Raw genomic sequence first — 22,680 nt, forward strand, 5'->3', positions numbered from 1 at the left:
AGTGCTATAGCGATCGCAAAAACTCATAGTCTAGCGAATTAACCATTTTGCAAGGTAATCGTCTAGTGGGGCACCACTGTATTTTGCTATTCTTCTAACCAGTTACACAGTAAATTGCTTTTTAGACTCTGCCCACTGGATCCACAACCGTTCACGTCAAAATTGGGCTGGTTCCCCAAGGATTCAAATCTACTTCCGGCCACCTCTACTTACTGTTTCTTGTGTTTGCGATCTTCCTTCCTTTTGCTTTTTGGGCTTGAAGAACTGAAGAAGAAAGATAAAATTAATTGGTAGATTGCTGCTTTACTCAGACAGCCAGTTTTTATCATCATCATCACCACCGTCATCATAATCATCTTAGAACTGCAGAGCTGGAAGCTATGGATCATTGAAACCAGTCCCCATTAAGGAGGCAGAGTGGGGAATTGAACTCCCAACCGCTGGCTCCACAGCCAGAGACTTAAACCCAGAGGAAGGACAGCTCTCTCTGCCCCACGCCCTTATGGAGTTTCAATCTATAATTCCTATCACCCCTCCACCATTGCTCATGCTGTTTGTGGCAGATGGAAACTGTAGTTGGACTTGTCAAGAAAGGATGACATTGGAGGACATTGAAGGGGCATTTGCAAATTAATTAGCTCGCCTTGAGCCCGTGCCTATGCAAAATAGCTGTTTAGTAGGCACAGTGGTTGCCGCTTGGAAAGAGTAAGAGGGATTAAACACTAAACTTCAATAAAAATCTAAAAACTTTGTGCCAGAAAAGAATACATTCTTGCTCCTTATCCCTTGCTGCTAGGGCAAGGGTAAGTTTTGATCTTGATCCAACTGCCCATTTTGGCAATCTTTACCTTAACTGGGAGCATGGCTTTTGTTGATGGGTCTTAGGTCATCACAGGACATCATCCTCCCTACTGATTATAAAAGTTCCATTTGTTCTAGCTCTTTTTGACTTAGTTCTCCAAGACTGGTCAATGCACAGCAGGCTAGCCTTAGCTCATCCAGGGTGATATTGGCTGACCGCACTGGCCCCTTACCACCTAACAGCTGAAAAGTTGCTTCAGCTTACAGTTCTAAACAAGCCATTATTACTATCCTTACCTGTGTCTTCTTTTCTTCGAAGATAATCTGCAAAGCAATAAATATTGATATTTTACAAACCCATAAAGGTGTAAACTAGGAATAAATCTCACTGTACAGAACATTTTTGGTTTGAAAAAATGCCTTTCAGGTAGAACGCTTGGCCTCATGGGGATCTAACAGAAGCACCTTGCCATCGTGATTTATAGGGGCATCTGTTCAGTAGAAGGAAAATTTGAAAAGAATTTGGATCCAGTTTAAGTGTCTTGGAAGATCTTCCTTCCAGTTAAAAGTAGATGGAAATCTGACATAGTGGTTGAAAGCCCCTACTATCTAGCAGCAGTGGCAGAAACACAAAATAGCCAGTTCCTCAAATCAAGAGTTTTGGGCTACTTTAAATTCTCCCTCTCCCAACCTTGGCTTACGAAAAGTTATGGAGAAGTCACATCTCTTGTGTCTGCTGAAAAGAACTCTACACAAAATGGTAATCAATCACACATGCACTTTGCACCTTACAGTAGGATGTCTGTTGCAAAAGTGGTTGTGCACTGGTGGTGAAACCACTCGTGCGACTAGTTGCACAACAGGTGCCATGCTAGAGGGTGCAAACTGCTTGCGGGATTACTCTTGCGCATGTGGTTTTCTCGACAGAATCTGTCCTAGTGTTTCTCTTTTGTTGTTATTGTTGTGGGCTATCAAGTTGCCTCCAACTTATCGTGAAACTATGAATGAGCCATCTCCAAAATAGCCTGTCCTCAACAGTTCTGTTCAGCTGCTTTAAATTCTAGCCCTTTGTTCTTTAACAGAGGCAATCCATCTTATATTTGGTTTTCCTCTTTTCCTGCTGCTTTCGACCTTTCTCAACATTACAGTGGTGCCTTGCTAGACGATGATAATCCGTTCCACTGAAATAGCTGTTTAGCGAAATCATTGTCTAGCGAAAAGCATTTCCCCATTGGAATGCATTGAAACCTGTTTAATTTTATTTATTTATTTATTTATTTATTGGATTTATATACCGCCCCATAGTGCTACAAGCACTCTCCAGGCGGTTTACAATTTTAATTATACAGGCTACACATTGCCCCCCCCCAGCAAGCTGGGTACTCATTGTTCCAATAGGGAAGAATCGTCGTTGTCTAGCGAAGATCGGCCATAGGAAAGCTGCTTTGCGAACCGCCGATCAGCTGTTTAAATTGCTGTCTTGCGAACCTTAGGTCCCCAAAACACCTGTTTTGTGAGCGCGGAGGGAGCTGTCAAAATAGTTGTCTAGCAAAAATCGGTTTGCGAAGCAGGGACCAAACATTGTCCAGCGAAATTCCCCCATAGGAATCACTGTTTTGCGAATGGCTATAGCGATCGCAAAAAGTCAATGTCTAGCAAAAAAACTGTCACGCGGGGTAACTGTCTAGCGAGGCACCACTGTATTATCTTTTCAACTAAATGTGGTTCAGCTGGAAGAAGGGCCTAAACTGTAAGGCTTTGAAAGTTAGTTAGACCTAGCTATGCCTAATTTCCTACTTAGAAAGAAGGGTTTCGGCTAGCCCTGGGGCAAGAACAGGAAGCTTGGGCTGATCTAGGCCTAGATTAGGAACTTCTCATGGGTGAGCTGTATTTAGGTTTCTGTCTGTCAGGTAGAACTCCCAGAATGGAGAATTATGGGATTTTGTAGGTCAAAAAACCTGACCATTCCATCCATAATGATGGCTGGTGCCTGTGTTAGCTTTTGCAGTTGATCTTGCATTTATGATGTGTAAAAATATCAAATAGTATTCTAACCAATGAGGATTCAATGTACCGTATTTTTCCATGTATAAAACGCCCCCCCACTTTTCTAACCCCAAACTAAGAAATCTAAGTGGGGCTTAGCAAGGGTGGGGGGAAAGGGATCAAAGCACTGCAGGATCGCTTTGATCCCTGCTTTCCCTTCCACTTGTTTTTGTTCTCCCCTCAGCTTACTTCCGTGTATAAGACGACCCTCAATTTTTAGTCTAAAGATTTTAGACAAAAGTATAGTCTTATACACGGAAAAATACGGTATCTTCCCCTGTAAGAAATGGGACAAAGAAATCCAATGAAATGAATTTCATTGTTTTTTATATATAGCCGTGAGCTGATACAGTTCAGTGAGTGGAAGCGCCTGGCGTTCAAAGCCAGGAGTTTGAATCCCCATGGATCCTTCCAGAAGAGGAGACAGCCAAGATCATGCAGCGTTTGTATGACTGGCGAGGTCATGTGCTTTGCCAAGTGTGTCGCACCAGAAAGAGGGACAGCTATACATTTCTGAGCATTTATTTACCTCAGTATCATAACACAGAATCGACCTGGAAGCAGATAATATCTATCAACATCATATGCAGTTGATGAGTTTTGGGGTGAATATTCCTTTTGCCTGAGCTGAGAGTTTGGAAGCTGAGGAACTCGAAACCAAACATAGGGGATTTTTTTCCCCCTGATATCTTGCGATTAAAAACAGTCTCTCCAAAGCTGTCATGTTTGAAGGTGATTTTAAAAGCACAAGATGGCAAGAAAGCCTTCCAGGTTTGATGCTGAGTTTGTGAAAAATCTCATCTAAAGAAAAAGAAGTTTTGAAGGAAATATTCATTTTAAGTACATTCATTTTCTTTGGAGGACTTTTGTCTTCTTGTTGACGGTGCTATTTATTGTCTCGTGCCTATCATGGACTCTCTTCCCCAGTTCCATATAAGCCAATAACATGGTCTGGGAAATTGACTAGAGAGGGTTAGGAAATAGCCGTCTGTACTAGTCAATTTCCCTTGCAGCCTAGCCAATTTCGCTTCTCAGATTAAAGCAAAGTGCAATGTAAAAGAAACAGAGTGATAAATACTGATGTGCAGGAACTTATCATGGCAGCCCCCTTTGCCATGTTCCCAAGGAGGATGATAAACTAGAGGCAATTGTGATAATTTACAGCAACAAACCAGTTCTAGTGGTTTTTCTGCTTCACCAGGAAAAGGACATCTGTAAAGCTAACATATTTTCATTCCCTGTTCAGGACCAAAATATTTTGCATTAAACTGGCTGGGGAAAATACAAACCCTCCCCCGAGCGACACTTAAGCACAGAGGGAAGAAGAACGTGTAAGGGGAAGGATTGCAGATGATGGCTGTGTCCTTGCTGGATTTCTGGACTATAAATACCAAAAACCTCCATTCTGGGAGATATACCTCCATTACAGACACCGTAGGTTGTAAATGTTCCCCTTGTAAAGGTTGTAAAGGTTCCCCTTGTAAAGGTTGTAAAGGTTGTAAAGGTTCCCTTTGACATTTAGTCCAGTCGTGCCCGACTCTAGGGGGTGGTGTTCATCCCCGTTTCCAAGCCGTAGAGCCAGCGTTTGTCCGAAGACAGTTTCCATGGTCACGTGGCCAGTGCAACTAGACACAGAACACCGTGACCTTTCCACTGAGGTGGTACCTATTTATCTACTTGCAATTTTGCATGCTTTTCGAACTGCTAGGTTGGCGAGGAGCTGGGACAAAGCGACGGGTGCTCACTCCATTGCGTGGATTCGATCTTATGACTGCTGGTCTTCTGACCCTGCAGCACACAAAGGCTTCTGCAGTTTAGCCCGCAGCGCCACCCACGTCCCCTACAGACACCTTGAGAACCTCTAAATGTGATGCATCTGGGAGAAAGATAACAACTGGGAGGCTTTGAGGGTTAGCTAGACTTAGCACCACCCATGCTTCCTGTTCAGAAAGAAATCTCCCAGCTAGCACTGGGGCAGGAAGAGGAAGCTTGGGTGCTGCTAGGCCTAGCTAAGTCTGAAAGCCTTCCCATTGAGGCCGTTCTCCCAGGCGAGCCACTCCCAGAATGGAGAATTATGGTATCTGTCATCCAGAAAATGTTTTAAAAATCCCACCCCTATCTCCTTGTGTTTCATCTTTGGAACCCCTAGTTCTGCTATACAACAAGTTCAGAGGAGGGCATCAAGGATGATCAGGGGACTGGAAACCAAGTCACATGAGGAAAGACGGAAAGAACTGGGCATAATTAGCCTCGAGAAAAGATTACTGGGGGGAGATATGAGAACGTGTTTCAAATAATTGAACAGCTGTCATTCAGAGGAGGGGCAGGATCCGTTCCCGATCATCCCTGAGTGCAGAACACATAAGAATGGGCTCAAGCTACAGGAAGCTGGATTTACGTCATGAAAATCTTCTTAACTGTTAGAGTAGTACGACAATGGAACCAACCGCCTCGGGAGGTGGCGAGCACTTGAACGCTAGAGGCATTCAAAAGAAAATTGGACATCTATCTGACATAATTTGATCTGGATTCTTACACTGAGCAGGGGTTAGACTTGATGGCTTTATAGGCCCCTTCCAACTCAGTTCTTCTGTGGTTTCAAAAGAGATTGCAAACCTCTACAGTTTGGGGGCAGGGGTAGGGAATGAGTCCTCTTTAAGCAGGAACAAATTTTAGGAGCGACAAAAATCCATGGGAAGCCATACCTGTTCCTTTTCCTTTTTTTGGAATGCTTCTTTTTCTTCTTCTTCTTCAGAGGGGAGAGGCTGCAGGATGGAGACCTAGGGAGAAATCATTAGGAGCGGCTTTCATTTTCACGTGAAAATGGCTTTGATTCACTTGGGCTGGAAGGATTTAGCATGGTTTCTGTCCTGATCTGTGCTCTCTCAAGTATAAACACCATCCGAACAAACTAAACCAGCCATCTCCAATCTGCTGCCTCTCAGATCAGTCACAACACGAGGACCATAACCTTTGAGAAGACCATGCCTTGCCGTCCTAGCTGTGGATGATGGGAGTTGTAGTTTGACATATGTGTAGAGCCAAGATGAGGACGCTAAAATAAACCATAATGATGGTGGTACTGAAGATGTTTATCATCCCTGTTCTAGCAGGCCACTTCCTTCTCTGTAGGACACACAATAAAATCACAATCATAGCGTAGTGCTTTATATGTGGAGCTGCCCCTTGGAGAGGGTGTGGAGTCTAAAGCTAGTAAGGAATGTTCAAAGTAGATTAGAAAAAGTTTATATTTTGCCTGTTTGATGCCGTTTTGAAGTTTAAAACTCTTTAGGGCTTAAGACAAGTACTTTAAGGGCAGCCGGCTTCCACATGTACCTTTTTTTCCCATCAGATTTTCCACTTTAGAGCTTATTTGAGCTCTCGTATTCTCTTATCTGAAAAATTTAATCCAACTACAAATGCAATTGTTTTCCAGCCATGTTGGATTAAACCCACCATCATTTCCAGCCAGCAAGACCATTAACAGTGTTGTCTGGGTATGATTGGAGTTATAGTTCCACACATTTAATGGCCACCATCTTGGACAGGACAAGCCTAATGGGTGACCAGTTATTGTTCCCCTCACTTATCGAGTTCTCAACTTTTCTGATTTGAAGGAAACTCTTCTCTCTTGGTAGAAAGAAAGTGGATCCAAATTCTTCCTCTTACCTCCTTCTCTTCTTCCGAGTAGATTTCTTTTTCTTTTTCTTCCCCTTGATAGGAGGTAGAGTAGATTCCTCATTGCAAGATAGGCTTTGGGGAATGCAAGAGAGAAAGGGGGGGGGGGGGAGAAAAGAAAATTATGCCAAACTAGTACCTGTCAATCAATGTCCTGACAATTCACACCCCAAAATTATGGTCCTCTGGAAAGGGTGGTGTTTTGTGACCAATCCATAACATAGGGTAAGTGTTTAATTGGCACATTCTGGGCAATTTAGTCATGCTTGAAATTAAATGTTTCCTCTAAGGATTTATCGCACATATAATGAGAGAGTTACTGTATGTTAACTCACTTGGCATCAAGTTATTTAAGACATATTTATTGAGGTTAACAGCTCTATAATAGATTTATACATTTAACTTCCTTCAGTAAATATGCATTTACAAAAAAAATTAATCAGAATTTAATTTGCATAGCCTAATGGTTGCGAGCGCAGGCAACCAGCTAATTTCTTTCAGAAGGAACTGTAATGTATATTAAATCGACACTGGTTATTTAAAAGAGAATATTAAGCAGCAATTGACCAGCAAGAGTTCTGTAGTCATCGTGGTAGTGGTGGATGGGAAAGGAAGAGAAAAAAATATAAATCTCAGAAAACCTTAAAGAAAAAAAATGAAAAGCCAGTGTGGGCCCCAAAGATCACACAATATATGAGTGGGTGATACTTTGCACTAAGAATTAAATCTTTTGCAAGCTTTGGTGTAGAAAACCCCACTTCTTCAGGCTTCACACAACCCATCGTGCAGGAAAATTATAGACCAGAGTCCAAAAATTGGTGATACATGTCTACCAGAGTTGATGGTAGTCCTCTCGAGGCTGGGTCTCCAAGCCTCTTTGTTTGGAATTTCAACGCCCTTCTCTTAGCACCAAAAGGATGATGATAAGTCTGTGACAGGGGTGAGGAATGCATGGGAACCACGCCGCGTATGGGCTGTACGTTTGCCTCAGACTGTGTTTGCAGCCACCAGAACACTCTGTTTTAGAGAGCTGTTATCAGAGAATCATACCTCCAGGGACTGACTGTACATCTTCTCTTGTTTTAGAACTTGTTTTGCGAAGTTTTGCAAAGTTCCAAGGCAGAAATGTTTGTGGTCCCTCCTCCCCCTCTCCCCACAAAGGAAACAGCCTGCTGGTAATTCCTTCCACCTCTCCCCTTCCCATCCAAAATTATAACATAAAATACACAAAAGCCTGACATTTTAAAGGTTTTTATCTTTGCCTGCCGGGCGGAGGACATTAGGCTAAAAAGGAGGACATGTCCTCCTTTTGCCGGACGCCTGGCAACTCCTAGCTCCACTCTATCCCTCTGTGATATACAGTACAGAGGCCACAAAAATCTATCAAAACTGGTTCTGGGAGATTGACAGGGTGGTAGCATCTCATCCTTTGCCCCAGGTGGCAAAATGTTCCGGCAAGGGGGGGGGAACTCATCCTAAAAAGAGCCAGATCCTCTGATAGTGGAGGACAAGGAATGTATCGGTTCGGTATTCACGGAGGCGCATTCCTGAGCCCTTCTGAAGATCAGAAGGAAGGTAAGGAGCAGTGAAGGGTGAATGACTGAGAGCAAGCTAAGTGAGAAAGGGCATAGATTCAGGGTAAAGTAACAAAGCCCCGGCTTGTTCCCTTGTTCACTAGTCACAATTCTTAATCAGGAACAGACTGTCCCTCTCACACTGTTGCTTATCCTTCAGAAAGCATTCTTGTGCTTATTTTCCTTCCATCCAAAGTTTCACAGGTGCTGGGGGAAGCTAGTTAAGTAACACATTGAGTGCCTACTGTTACCTTCATGATAAGAGGTGTTACGTCCCTCCCTTCTTTTCTTTATCTGCATCAAGACACAAGGGCTATCTTTGCAAAAAACCCGTCTGTCTTTCTTTAAATCAAACCACCTATTTTTGGCGGTTATCAACAAACACTGCCTTGCTTCTGGACCGCACAAACTCAATTTCTCAAAAGCGTTCCCCCCATCTTCTTTTTATTTTTTGCTCCCTTGCATATTGCTTTTTCTCCATTCCCAGACAGCCCAGTAAGGACCATCCTTTGTAACTTTTTTTTCTTTTACTCTTTATTTTTGCAGATTTAACATAAAAAATAAAGGTAAGCAACAAAAATTAATTGAAATGAGAAATGGAACAAACAGCCAAAACGAGAGCAATAGTATTAACAGTGAATGTCATCATGGAAGTTCTAACTATAAACCACTGTTGTAAATTTGGTATATGAATATAACTAGAATCATCACTTCGGATATCTTGTGTTAAGCACATAGATCAGTGTCAGCTTTCCAGATGTCCAAGTAAACATCTTCAAGAAATTGGTGCCTGCATGATATAGGTCTTGGACTTGTTTGCAGCCTCACATGTTGTCTGTGGTTTGTGTGACTGGGTTGGGGTGATTGTCTATCTATTCAGCACTAACCAATTGTTCTTTCCAGCCTTTCGTTACAAAGAGGGCCCCGCCTCTTTGCGGAGTGATCTCCCCCTCATTTCAGTCTGTTAGTGGCAGTTGTTTGTTTGCTGTTGAGCTCTTCGGTTGGCTGCGTAAAGAAAGTCGTGACTGTCAGTAAAAATGTTTTTTTATTCTTTCTCTTACAAATGTCTCAGAGTGAGTTACTGAGAATTTAAGTGCCAGTTAATGATAAAGGGGTGGACTATCTGGGGAACTTGTAGCTTTTCTCCTCTGTGAGTCTCTATACTTTCTGTTGCGTAGCAAAAATGAATTCAACCAGAGATTCAAAACTCTGGGACAATATGTTCTCACGTAGCTAGTGTAAGATCTGCTGACCATTGTTGAAGCAGATGGTGGGGGTCTATCTTTCCATGCCTTGAGCATAAGGTTCCTACAAGGGCTTTTACATTCCATTTTTGTTGCCCATTGGTCAGACCCCAGGGATATAGCTCAAAAGAACATTTTTGTTGTTTAGTCGTTTAGTCGTGTCCGACTCTTCGTGACCCCATCGACCAGAGCATGCCAGGCCCTCCTGTCTTCCACTGCCTCCCGGAGTTTTGTCAAATTCATGTTGGTCGCTTCGGTGACCCTGTCCAACCATCTCATCCAGACATCTCTAAAGAACATGAATAACTGCAAATTTCAGAGATGTTCCCAATATAGCGTTAATACGAGATATGACTTCAAACTTGAAAAAAAAATCACTCGAGAAGCCCACCTCCTACGTCTCAAGATGTATTTCCCAGTATTACATCTCCAGTATATGTCAGAGTTTGACGATCCGTTCCCAAACAACCTTTGTGGGGTCCAGTAGACTCTGAATATTGTTGTTTTAAAGCACCCATTTAAATTTCAAACCTAAGGAGAGGTCCTGCACAGATTCTGATACGATTTCCTGTTGTTTAGGTTGTCACTTGTGGTTTTCTAGGAGCCCTGAACCAGCAATGGGAGAGGTAAGATCCATGCTGATTGGGGATGCTGGGAGCTATAGTCCAAAAAAGGAACATTTCCTAGGCCAGTTTCAGACCATGACAGAGCCAGGCTCACATAGATAGCCTACAGCTTTTGCAGTTCTGTGGCTACTTCCAGATTTTGCCCAACCTCCCCTGCCTTTTCCTGATTTTTCTTTTGTGCGGCTTCCATCCATCCAGCAGTGAGAGACCCAGACCTCTGTCAGCCTTTTTCCAGTCCCTTGCAGAGTAAACACCTTTCCCCCCCACAGGTGGTCTGCCCTCATCCTGTTCCACCCCACCTGTTATGGACAGAACGGAAAGGTGAAGCCACTAGGTGACATCCATTTCAGGTGCCCTTGACCAAAGAGAACTTTTTAAAGCGCCATCTGCTTCACAGCAGAACATCTCTACTCTTCAGCCCTAAAGCTAGACAACATTGCGGGGGTTTTGTGTGTGTGTGTGTGTGTGTGTGTGTGTGTGTGTGTGTGTGTGTGTGTGTGTGTGTGTGTGTGTGTTTGAATGCACTACAGCTCCCAGGATCACACTGCCAACATGCTGTGGTGGTTGAAATTCTGGGATTTTTAGTCGAAAAGAAAACCACGCTTGCAAATTCTGTCCTAGGTATGGAAGGTAATGCCTGCAGGGTCATGCATTCAGGACATCGGCACGGGAATAAAAACGTGGCGTTCAAACCAGTGGCAGCGAGTTCCGCACATTATTTAGAGAACTGCCTATGTGAGAAAGTGTTTCCTTTGGCTAACTTTAAATCTACTGCTAGACAGATTCATAGGACTGGAGTTCTGGATGTTGTGACAGAATCTCAAAATCTCTCTGTATCTACATGCTAAATTGGTAATTTTGATTGGAGTACCCCTAATCCCCAAATGAGATAGATTGGCAGATGAGGGGGGGGTGTAGTTCAGAAAAAGTAATTTTGCCATGCTCTGCATTTTTATCCCCTCCATCTTAAATGAGAATCCTTGGCTCCCCCCCCCCCCCAATTTTATCCTTACAACAAATCCTGTGAGGTCTGCTGCAGAAGGGAGGTTGGATGTGATCCTGGACTTATGGTGCTCACATAATATCAAGCACAAATAAGGGCGAGCCAGGTGGATGTGGACGGCACCATAACGTACAGCAGGGGATGAAGCCAATGCACTACAGTTCCTATCATCCATGACCATCAGCCATGCTGGGTGGAGTTCATGAGCATCAAAAACCAGTATTGTCAGGATTATTTGGATTATGGGAAGATTATTGGTTATTTGCAGAATGCGGAGTCTTTGGCCACTCCGTACAAGTGAACACTCTGGAACCCTGGATTATGACAAGAAAGAAAGAAAGAAAGAAAGAAAGAAAGAAAGAAAGAAAGAAAGAAAGAAAGAAAGAAAGAAAGAAAGAAAGAAAGAAAGAAAGAACGAATGAACGAACGAACGAACGAACAAACAAACGAAAGAACGAAAGAACGAACGAACGAACGAACGAAAGAAAGAAAGAAAGAAAGAAAGAAAGAAAGAAAGAAAGAAAGAAAGAAAGAAAGAAAGAAAGAAAGAACGATTTATTAGTCCTCCGAGAATAACACTATTTATTAATTTAGGAAATCTACTTAAGGATAGCACAGGAATAAAGATTTCATATACTAATTCAAAGACGTTCCTTGGTTCCCATGTCTAGCTGCCGTAGAAAGAAGATGCAGAAAGAGAAAGCAGGAAGCAAGAGAACCTAAAATCAGCAATCTACACTTTGGTGAGCGAAAACATGCACTCCGATCACCTGTCTCTTCATCATCCCCAGCCACAGACCCACACTGGGTCAGACCTCTGGACACCTATCCTGATCTCGATTTCAGTAATTGGGAGGATCACACGGTCTCCATACCTAAAGGAGAGGATGAGCCTTTTGGGGATGATTTGGGGCATACGGCCCGGAATGCCCTTCAAGGTAGTTTGCGAGCTGGGTGATGATTTTTTTACTCTAACCCCCTGCTTCTAAGCTCGTTTGTTTGGATATATAAATGCTCTGTCCTAGTCTATGCAGGTTCTCCACTTGCTGTCACATGCTGTTACTTAAAATTGCCATCCACCAGCCTATTCTATCAAGGGACCAGGGTGGCCGTTCTCTACAAAGAGAGCAGCCCATTCCAAAAGACTGCCTGAATCACAGATCCCGGGAATGGGAATCCATTGTTTCCTTAGGGCTGATGGAGGCAAAATTGCTCTGGGTGTACAGGCAAGTCCCTTTTAGGCAGAACACTTCTGACATGAAAGCATTTCATTAAAGAAGCAGCAATAGCGAAACAAAGAATTACTGGAGCAGAAATGTTTCTTCATTGCCTCGGGCATAATCACAGAGCACGACTCCTAAGAAACAGGCCCTTCCAAAAGTCTTTCTTTCAGACTGTTCAAAAGAACCTGCCAGGTCCTGATGGCACAGGAAATGCTTTGTTTTTTTTTTGAACTAAAAATATTTTATTTGTTTGTTTTCTACCTAACCTTTCTCCCTGTACTTGTTGTTGCTGCTTGCTCTCAGGGCACGTCCAAAATGTCCTGTCCTCAACGGCCCATCTCTTGCAAACTCATGCCTGTGGTTTCCTTTATGGCGTCAGTCCATCTTGTATTGGGTCTTCCTCTTTTCCTGCTGCCTTCAACTTTTCCTAGCATTATTGTCTGCTCCGGGGAGTCTTGTCTTTTCATGAGGTGCCCAAAGTAGGACAGTTTCATTAGTAGAAGCTAACAAAACAGTAAAAAATATTCCAGAATCACACAACCACCAAGGCTGCTGGCGTTGTCCAAAAATGATTATTTTCTGTCTCTTTGGACATAGTGCTGGCCTCATGGGCGTAAGCAGAGATGAGGAAATTTACTTTGTTGGACGACAGTGTTGCATCAAAGGTGAAAAGATGCATGAACCCTCCTCCTATATCTCCAGTATTTGAGATATTCTTAAATAACAGAAGTCTTTGGAAAAGTTAATTAATATTTGGAAATTAGGATTTTTTAAAACTATAATTCCCAGAATGCCCCATCCAGGCATGGCCAGTGGTTGTACTGGCTGCAGGAGTCTGGGAGTTGTAGTTCAAAAGAAAGAAAGAAAGAAAGAAAGAAAGAAAGAAAGAAAGAAAGAAAGAAAGAAAGAAAGAAAGAAAGAAAGAAAGAAAGAAAGAGAAAAGAAAAGAAAAGAAAAGAAAAGAAAAAAGGTAACGGTCTCCCTGATTTCTGATCCTGAGGTTTTCCAGCTCCTGCAGTTTTCAGCACAATGCAAGGGAAAGAGGGAGCAAGAAATAATGGTCCTTTCCCGCCCCCCCCCCCCTTTTGCATGCTCTGCTTTGCAAGGCTGACTCAAGACTTCTGCTGCCTGATGCAAAGCACAGAGGAGCACCTCCCTAGACTGGCCACTTACACACTATCAAAAAGGATAGAAGGGCATCATTCAACAGCAGGAGAAAAGAGGATTGGCATAAAATTGCACATATGATTTTATACATACCAATCAAAAATCAGGCATTAATTTTTATATTTTAAGAATCACAGTGTGTCTCACTTCTTCTCATGTCAAGGTCCGAGACCAAACGTTTCTCTTCAAATGGGCAACACCTTCAAAACATTGTTGCCAGTTGGTAGCCCTTCAAATAAATGACTCTCCCTCTTAATGGGGACATGGCTATCCCAGCCCACACTTACCAAGTTCAACATATTTAAAGCCAGACAAGGTATTTTGGCATATAAGCAGAAAAGTCCACACATCATCTGTTGGAAACATTACAATATATGTATGATGCCTGTAAGAGGGTTTGGCTGGAAGGGATCTTTCTGGACTGGGGTGAATGTCAGTCAATCCAGTAGGAGCCAATCATTCTCCCTCTGCCTTAGAATTTTGAAAAGAGTCACACCTCTCTATTAAAGAGTTATTTCCTGCTCTTTTTAGTCAGTCAGTGTACTTAGAATTAGTCAACCATTTACAAAGTCTAAATATAAAGTCTAGATGCAACTAGATAATCAGTTAAGCTCTGTTCATGTAGCAAATTAATATTTTTCTACAAAATGATGTTTTGATCTATGAAGAACTGTGAGTAAAATGGAACTTTTAATTTGTCCCCTTATCAACATCTCTGAGTGGATTATTGAGACAGTAAGTGCCAGCGGAGGTAAATCAAACCAATCAGGGGCCACCAAATTTCCACACTTTGCAAATATTATCTCCCCCTCCTGGCAGTACAAAATTACAATAATACAAAATTAAATAACCGTCCATGTTCGATCTTTTCATACCTCAGATTTTACTACTAGGCAGACTTTTCACTGTAACTAATGATAGGCCTGGCCCTTGCCAGCTAGAGAGTAAGGTCCAGCTGATCTCCAAATTTTCATATTGCCTTTCTGGCTTCATTAGACAACTGAAATGACAGCATCAAAAAGATCCCTATCATGTGATAACCTTTTAATCTTTCCCCACTTCTTCTTCTTGTTCTTAAAAAGCATTCAATAGTCACTTTGGCAAGCTAGCAAGTATGGACCTTCCATAGACAGGTGTGTGAAGACATGCCACTCAATTTCATCTTTCCGCTAATGCACTAGAAGGGAAAAGGGATCTGAGGCAGCCATTCTGTTCTCCGTGCAATATCACAATTGCTTTTTGTGATCACAGGCATTTGCAGCTAAGATGAGAGAGGTCTGTTCCTTTTTGCTTTCTTTTGCATTTGAATTTCTCAAATTTATTTTTATTTATTTATTTTAATTTATTTGATTTATACCCCGCCTATCTGGACTACTCGTCCACTTTAGGCGGCTTCCAATATAAAATAAGACAATCTCATTTTCCCTCTGTTTTCCGTGTGAAGAAAGGTGCGGATGTAGCAAATGATCAAAAACTGGAAACAGAGAATTCTTATCAATCTGTATTTGTAGCTGCAATATTTGGTTTTTATGTGAGGTGCTGCGCTTCCTTTCTCACTCCAAATGGCTATTCACTATTTTCAAAAGAATAAAATAAAATAAAATGTGAGGAAATAATGGCAGGGCTTGCAAAAGTTTCATTTTCAATTCATAACCCTCAGAACCACTTTATCCATTTTCGGGAGCTGTTGTTCAAAAAGTAACATTTACAAAAACTGCATAAAATGCATCATGTAACAGAGCATACCTCCTGCTCAATTGTTTAGGTTCAGAAATCTGCATAGACGTCTATTAAAAATTAACAGACAAAACCACACAAGTTAATACAGAAGGGAGATGGGCCGAATGAACATCAAAGATGGTCTCTTTGGATTTCTTGTACAGTGGTGCCTCGCACAGCGACGTTAATCCGTGCAGCAAAAATCGCTGCTAAGCGATTTTGTCGCTATGCAATTTTAAAAAGCCCATAGAAACGCATTAAAACCTGTTTAATGCATTCCTATGGGCAAAAAACTGACCTTAAAGCGAAGATCCTCCATACGGCGGCCATTTTCGCTGCTTCTTAAGCGAGGATCCATCCCTAAACACAGCGGGCGACCATTTTTTTTACCCAGCGGCCATTTTGGAACCGCCGATCAGCTGTTAAAAAAATCATTGCTTTGCAATGATCGGTAAGCGAAACAGGGAACCGATCATCGCAAAGCGAAAAAAACCCATTTAAAACATCGCAATGCGATCGCTTTTGCGATCGCAAAATCTTCATCACTATGCAGTTTCGTCGCTAAACGGAGTGCCCATTAAGCGAGGCACCACTGTACTAGAAATCCCCAAATTCTCTCTGACAGACAGAGCCCTATATGTAGCTCTCAACTTTGAGGATTACCTAGGCTTAGCTTTGCCTAGTTTCAGAAAGGAAGTTCCCAGTGAGCACTGGGGTAGGAACAGGAAGTTTGGGGGGAAGTAGGCCTAGCACAGCCTCAAAACCTTCCAGTTAAGGCCTTCCTCCCAGGCGAGCCACATTTAGGTGCCTGCAAGGTGTCTGTCAAAGACAACTCCCAGAATAGACAATGGTGGTATTTGTAGTCCCAGAAATCACAACATCCCACCCTCGTGGAAATCACAAAAGTGAAACGAACCACATTTAGTCTGACCTGTCCATGTTCTTCATGTGCTTGCCCGGAACACTTCTGGCCAAGCCCCTGTTTTCTTCTCGTAGCTGGCTCCCAATCTTACCTGTGTGATTTATTCCTGAGGTGCACCTCACTGTCTTTTAGCCTCGCACAGCCATTGCTGTTCGAGGTCTCTTGAGCTGGATGGAGACCTTCCAGGGGTTTCTCACTGGTTTGAAGTGACAGGCAGCTGGATGCTTCAGTGCTATAAAAGAAGGACGGGGAGAGAGGGTGGGAAAAAGCATATTGTCAGTGAAACATTCCCAGGGTGAAAGTAACTCCCCCATGTTCTGAGAGCAGCAAACTGTACTTGAGCCCATCCATCCTAGCCAAGGGAGAACGTTCTCAAATAAATTACTTTGTCATCTGAGCCAGAACCTACAACAACCTACTCTACCTCTCCTTGGAGGTAGACATGAGATCATGATGAATTAAATAAACAATAATTTCCCGTCCTTTTATTATACCTAAACTGACCCCATGAAGTGTATACCTCTCTCAGCCAAATGATAGGGCCGGCCCTCAAAGGAATTCTGCGGATTCACTGCAGGATAGTGAAGGTTTAAAGTACAGAACTGGTTCTGGAGATCATCATCTGTGACCCATTCCTTCCTTTAACCTATAGCCAGAATTATGCATATTATTTATTTATATTTAATATGTAAAATAGGGCCGGAGAATGCAAGTTGACCAAAGCCGAATTTAATACGTGGGCAACCTCTAACAGATGTAGAACAAGAACAGTGGAGGTTCCGTGTGAAAAACCTCACAAATTTCCTCTGAAACAGCATCAACTAATTACTTCCATATCTCTAAAAGTCGCCGACTGGTAACCGTGTCCTTTCCCTTGCTGGAGCTTCTCTAGTGACATTTTTGTTGAGATAGTAATTGTAGAATTGAACATTTCGAACTTGGAGAAAGGAACTTGGATGAGCAGGATCATAGCGCTAAACTCCACCCCCAAAATAAAACAAGCCTGAACAGAGGCTGAAAAAGGCATGGAAAACAGCCCCAAAAACAATGAACTAAGCAAGAGAAATCTTAGGCTTTTTGATTGGCTGGGAAAATACTGGAACCATCAGTGCAGAAGCCAGTACTTTTTAAAAAAAGAATCAAATATTCCATCTGGTTAACCCTGTAGTTTGGTGTATTCGCGAAGGCTTTCACGGCCGGGATCTAATGGTTGTTGTGGGTTTTTCGGGCTCTTTGGCCGTGTTCTGAAGGTTGTTCTTCCTGACGTTTCGCCAGTCTCTGTGGCCGACATCTTCAAAGGACAGCACTCTGTGCTCTGGTGTAGTTGGCTTGGGAGTGCAGTATTTATGGCTGTGAGATAGGCTATTGTCCTTTTCTGGAGATGGGTGATTAGTGTGTCTTGTAGTTTGACTTTAAATATGACAATTCCCTCACCATCGTTAATTTTTGTTTTGTTTTAATTGCTCTTTGTGAGGCTTTCCACATTTCAGGACTGCTTCTCACACTTTTCTGCAAAAATTGGAAAATGGTATAACTCTTGCCTCGATGCATGGATTAGCAAAAGTAGTAACAACGGAGGCAAAAGGTCTTATGCAAATTGGGGGAATTCCCAATAGGCTGCCTCATTGTTTCTAAATAGCTGATCTTGGCCAAAATCTCAGAAATTTCCCCTCCCCATGTTCCTATTTTGCAATAGGAATGCAGAACCCATGGTTTTTAAAAGAATGGCAAAACCCTCTGACCATATTTTTAGATTGCCACGTTTCTTCTCCCTGGCACCCACTTTTGGCATTATCTGGCCTGATTATGGGTTCTGGAGAACAAAGTTTTTCATTCCTTTGTAGGGTTTGAGATGGTTCTAATCAAGCTATGGAGTTGACACAGCTCAGTGGGTTGGAGCACCCATGGAGTCAGGAGGCAAGAGTTCAAATTCTCCTCGTGCCTCCCATGAGAGGGGACCGTGAAGGCTACTCAGAGCTGGGGTGGCTGATGGGCTTCCATGCCCTTGCCATGGATGCAGCCGCCACCAGAAGGAAGGGCTGGTCAAATGCTACACAACTTTTGCGACTTTGAAAAGACAGCGGGGGGGGGGAATGATCTCCATAATTGGAAGGGTCTGTTGTTCCATTTTGTGTTTGTTCTCAATGACGGCTGTAGCTGCCTTTGATTTTTGTATTTAAATGGGAGCCAGCGGCTGAAATCCAGTAGTAAGTCGCAACTAGAGTAGGCCCATTCAATCACTAGGCATGGGATGACTCAAGTACTCCATAACTTCCATTGATTCAAAGGGTGTGCTCTAATTGTGACTTATGACTGGATTTCACCCATTAACTCTGAAAATGCGCCTAGAAATGTTATTTTACACACAGATTCTTGTGTGTGTGTGTGTGTGTGTGTGTGTGTGTGTGTGTGTGTGTGTGTGTAAATCCCTGCCTTTATTTATCCCCTGTTTTGGTGATGCCCTCCCCGTGTTTTGGGAGAGCCGGTGGGGTGATGTACCCCTCCGCTCTTTCAGGCCAGTTGCTTCCAGCGGCTGAGGACGGGCAGTCGCTCATCCAAACCAATCCATCTATTAAGAAATCACGGCTGGTGGGGGAAGGGCCAGCGCGGCCACCCTCCCGGATTGATTGGGATTTCAGAAAACCGGGACACGCAGGCCAAGGCTGCACGGGCCAGCGATTCTGTCGGGCAGCATTCCGCGAACAACCACTGCTTCACTGTTGTTGTGATCTGGCACCTCATAACACCAAGTGACTCCCATCCAGACAAAAAGGCTGGGAAGGGTATGGAGGCGAGGAGGAAACATACTTGCTTACACTAAAAAGGGAGCTTGTCAATCAATGGTTATGTTAATGTATAAAAACAGTGGGTCCTTGTGCCATCAGTTGTTCAGTCATTAGGCCTCTGGTGTCCTCAGGGAGCTTTCCAAGCTGGGTGTCGCATCGCTCCCATTGACACCAATGCCTACTTCTCTGCCCCCCCAAGGCCAAAATCCTATGCTGAGAGCACCTACTCTCTTCCCGCCCCATGTGCTTGAATGTGTGTGTGTGTGTGTGTGTGTGTGTGTGTGTGTGTGAGAGAGAGAGAGAGAGAGAGAGAGAGAGAGAGAGAGAGAGAGACTAGATGAGCAGGGCCCTGCTGACTCTTTGTTTTAGCTCCACTCTGTGGTGGACCGATATTTTGCGGCCCCTGAAATCCCAAGAATTGTTTCCTTGTGAGGAAAGTGATGACAAACCTCGACAGCATCTTAAAAAGCAGAGACATCACTTTGTCGTCAAAGCTATGGTTTTCCCAGTAGTGATGTATGGAAGTGAGAGCTGGACCATAAAGAAAGCAGACCGCCAAAGAATTGATGCTTTTCAATTGTTGTGCTGGAGGAGACTCTTGAGAGTCCCCTGGACTGCAAGGAGAACAAACCTATCCATTTTGAAGGAAATCAACCCTGAGTGCTCACTGGAAGGACAGATCCTGAAGCTGAGGCTCCAATACTTTGGCCATCTCATGAGAAGAGAAGACTCCCTGGAAAAGCTCCTGATGTTAGGAAAGTGTGAAGGCAAGAGGAGAAGGGGACGACAGAGGATGAGATGGTTGGACAGTGTCTGCGAAGCAACCAACTTGAATTTGACCCAACTCCAGGAGGCAGTGGAAGACAGGAGGGCCTGGCGAGTTCTGGTCCATGGGATCACGAAGAGTCGGACACAACTTAATGACTAAACAACGAACTGTCATGAGGCCCCCTGTGCAACCAGCAACGAGGGTTGGGTAACCACTGCTTTCCCTTCTTCAATGGGGTTGTTCTGCAACATTTCTGCCCACAGCACACAGTCTGCATACCTGCTGATATTTTTAAAGATTGCTCACAGCCCTTTCTCTCCAAGCGTGGACCTGAGAAACAGGTGTGGCGTAAAGGCTGGAGTGTTTGACTAGGACCTACGAGATCTGGCTTCTGCTCCTCACTTGACTGGATGGGCTTGGATCCTTCAATCTCTCAGCCTAATCTACTTCACCAGGCTATTGAGGATGAAGCGGTGGAGATACAAACTGCGCATGACGGTTTGATTGCATCAGAGGAAAAAGAAAGATATCAATTTAATTAATATGTTTATGGGTTACTTGTAGTGGTGGGGGCTGGACTAGATGACCCTTGGACCTCCTTAGAAGTCTACAGTTCTGTGATTCCATAAAACACATTCTGATTTAAGCCTTGGGTCGTAAGAGCTGCAGAGGTCTGGCAGGGACAGCGGGGAGGATAGTTCCTCTTGATCTAAAACTTCACTACTGCACGTAGCTCATGAATCCATCTGGTCAACGGCATACATTGCCAATTTTTCATCAGAGGGCTCCAGCCAGCCCCCAGCAGTACCTGAGAGGGCTCATCTTTGGGCATTTCTCCTTGATTAAGTCCCCTGCAGGGAGCTTTGTGGTAATCCTTTCCTTTCAGATTAGAAGAATCATTTATATTAAATTGCAAATGCAATTCCATCACAAACATGAAAGTCTACAAGATAGAGAGCGAGAGCAAAAGGAAACACACACATATAGGCAACGGACGGAGCTCCCAAGAGCCTGGTGCCAATGGATTACCAGTGTGGAGTTTTCATGGAACAATGGGAAAGAAGATTGGGTTGAAGGAAAGGCTGGCTTTGATGGGATTGAAGAACAATTATTTCCATCAATAATTGCGCTCGGCTCTTGGGGAATCGTTCAGCGCCTGTTCCAGAACTGTAGCCCTTTATATTGTCCTCAGGCCAAGTATGAATTAACCCTGGAAACAAAAATACCATTAAGCCCAAGTAGAAATTCCGTACTTGAAAGTGGACTCGTGCTGCATTTTCCCAAACAAAGCCTCCAGCTGCTGATCTAAATATGCACTGTGTGAAACTTCAAAATTGGTCACATACAGATAATGCCCATGTCGGTCCATTCCATGGGAGTGGAATGAAGAATCCAAGCACACAAGAGTGCCATATTGCACCACTAGGTACCACACTGTTGCCAAGCACTGACTGGCCCTATGTCTCTATAGGGCCTGTGGGCAGCACCATGCGGCACTTTTCTTTGCAGGCCCCCTAAATTCTTGGGACAGTTCAAAAAAAGGTGCAAGAGCTACAGTCTGAAGGAGAGTGAAAGACCAGAGGGAAAGGGTGCTGGAAGGGGTGGGAGAAAAAGCAATGGGTGCCACAGGGAGGAAACACAAAAGGGCTTTTAGCCAACCCCAAAGCTGCTGCATCTGATAAATATACTAATTCCAGTCTTCAAAAAGAGGATGTTATTGTCAAAATAGATCCACCCTCGCACAACAGGGAGGTGTCGTGACATTCGGGGAAGCCAAGGTTTTCAGAAGAACAAAATGATCTTTATGGTGTTTTGTGTTTTTTTAAAATTCCAGGCAAGGATGAAGATTGTATGTGCTTGGTGGCCACAAAACGCCTACAGTTGGTTGGTGGAGAAAATGGAATACGGTGTCAGGAAAAGGGGAATGGAGAATTGTCCATTGTCTCGAACCCAGAACTGAGAGCAACCCGTGTTGCCATGCTGTGCATTACTTCTGTTTCTCATTTCTCTCTCTTTTTAACTTGATGTCTTCCAGATGTGTAGACTACAAGTCCCATCATTCCCCAGGTTGGGGGCACATCCCTATAAAATGCTGCAGACTTTTCATTTTATTAAAAAGACTCTGTCCCCCCCTCCCCCTTTGTGCTTTCCTCTGTGCCAAAAATCATTTGGAAGACAAGTTCTCTCCAAGACAACAGCTTCAGGGTTTGCCCAAGGCGTTTTTGCTGCCTGAAGTGACATTTCCAGCCCCACTGTTCTGGAGCCTATAGTTTAAAAAAGTCTTCCTGTACTATTCAGGTCAAAATTTGTGTCCATCTATGACAAGAGGCAGTGACAGATTTTACCTTCTTGGGCTCCATGATGGTGACAGCAGCCACAAAATTAAAAGACGCCTGCTTCTTGGGAGGAAAGCGATGACAAAACTAGACAGCGTCTTAAAAAGCAGAGACACCACCTTGCCGACAAAGGTCTGCACAATCAAAGCTATGGTTTTTCCAGTAGTGATGTATGGGAGTGAGAAATGGATATAAAGAAGGCTGACCGCCGAAGAATTGATTCTTTTGAATTGTGGTGCTGGAGGAGACTCTTGAACGTCCCCTGGAATGCAAGGAGAACAAACCTATCCGTTCTGAAGGAAATCAACCCTGAGTGCTCACTGGAAGGACAGATCCTGAAGCTGAGGCTCTAATCCTTTGGCCATCTCATGAGAAGAGAAGACTCCCTGGAAAAGACCCTGATGGTAGGAAAGTGTGAAGGTAAGAGGAGAAGGGGGACGACAAGAGGATGAGATGCTACAGTGTCATCGAAGCTACCAGAATGAATTTGACCAAACTCTGGGAGGCCGTGGAAGACAGGAGGGCCTGGCATGCTCTGGTCCATGGGATCACGAAGAGTCAGACACGACTTAATGACTAAACAGCACGACAAGAGTGGACAAAACATGAGCAGTCCAAGAACATCTGGGTTACCCAACCACTGCTTCAGACGTTGTGTGATGGTAACTCCCAGCACCACTAGTTAGGATACTGAAAGTTGAGGCATGAGGGGCATGCGCAGCCCAACAACTTTATCATCTTTGAAATACAGCAGTAGTGCACTGAAAATAGATGTATTTCAAAATG

General features: G+C 43.6%; 1 protein-coding gene across 3 annotated transcripts in view; it reads right to left on the reverse strand.

Moving 5' to 3' along the window:
• SRRM4 (serine/arginine repetitive matrix 4) overlaps positions 1-22,680 on the reverse strand; it is a 149,177-nt gene that overhangs the window by 37,357 nt on the left and 89,140 nt on the right. For all 3 annotated transcript variants that reach the window (XR_013539172.1, XM_078381624.1, XM_078381623.1), the window contains exons 2-6: positions 16,095-16,235; positions 6,517-6,600; positions 5,553-5,627; positions 1,099-1,125; positions 214-264 (exon numbers count right to left, since the gene is read on the reverse strand). Coding sequence is in view for 2 of the 3 variants with exons in the window: in XM_078381624.1 (XP_078237750.1) it covers positions 214-264; positions 1,099-1,125; positions 5,553-5,627; positions 6,517-6,600; positions 16,095-16,235 (378 nt within the window). In the remaining variant the exon portion in view is untranslated. The remainder of the gene's footprint in view (positions 1-213; positions 265-1,098; positions 1,126-5,552; positions 5,628-6,516; positions 6,601-16,094; positions 16,236-22,680) is intronic.

This window comes from Pogona vitticeps, chromosome 14 (genome assembly GCF_051106095.1).
Source record: "Pogona vitticeps strain Pit_001003342236 chromosome 14, PviZW2.1, whole genome shotgun sequence".
Classification (NCBI taxonomy): domain Eukaryota; kingdom Metazoa; phylum Chordata; class Lepidosauria; order Squamata; family Agamidae; genus Pogona; species Pogona vitticeps.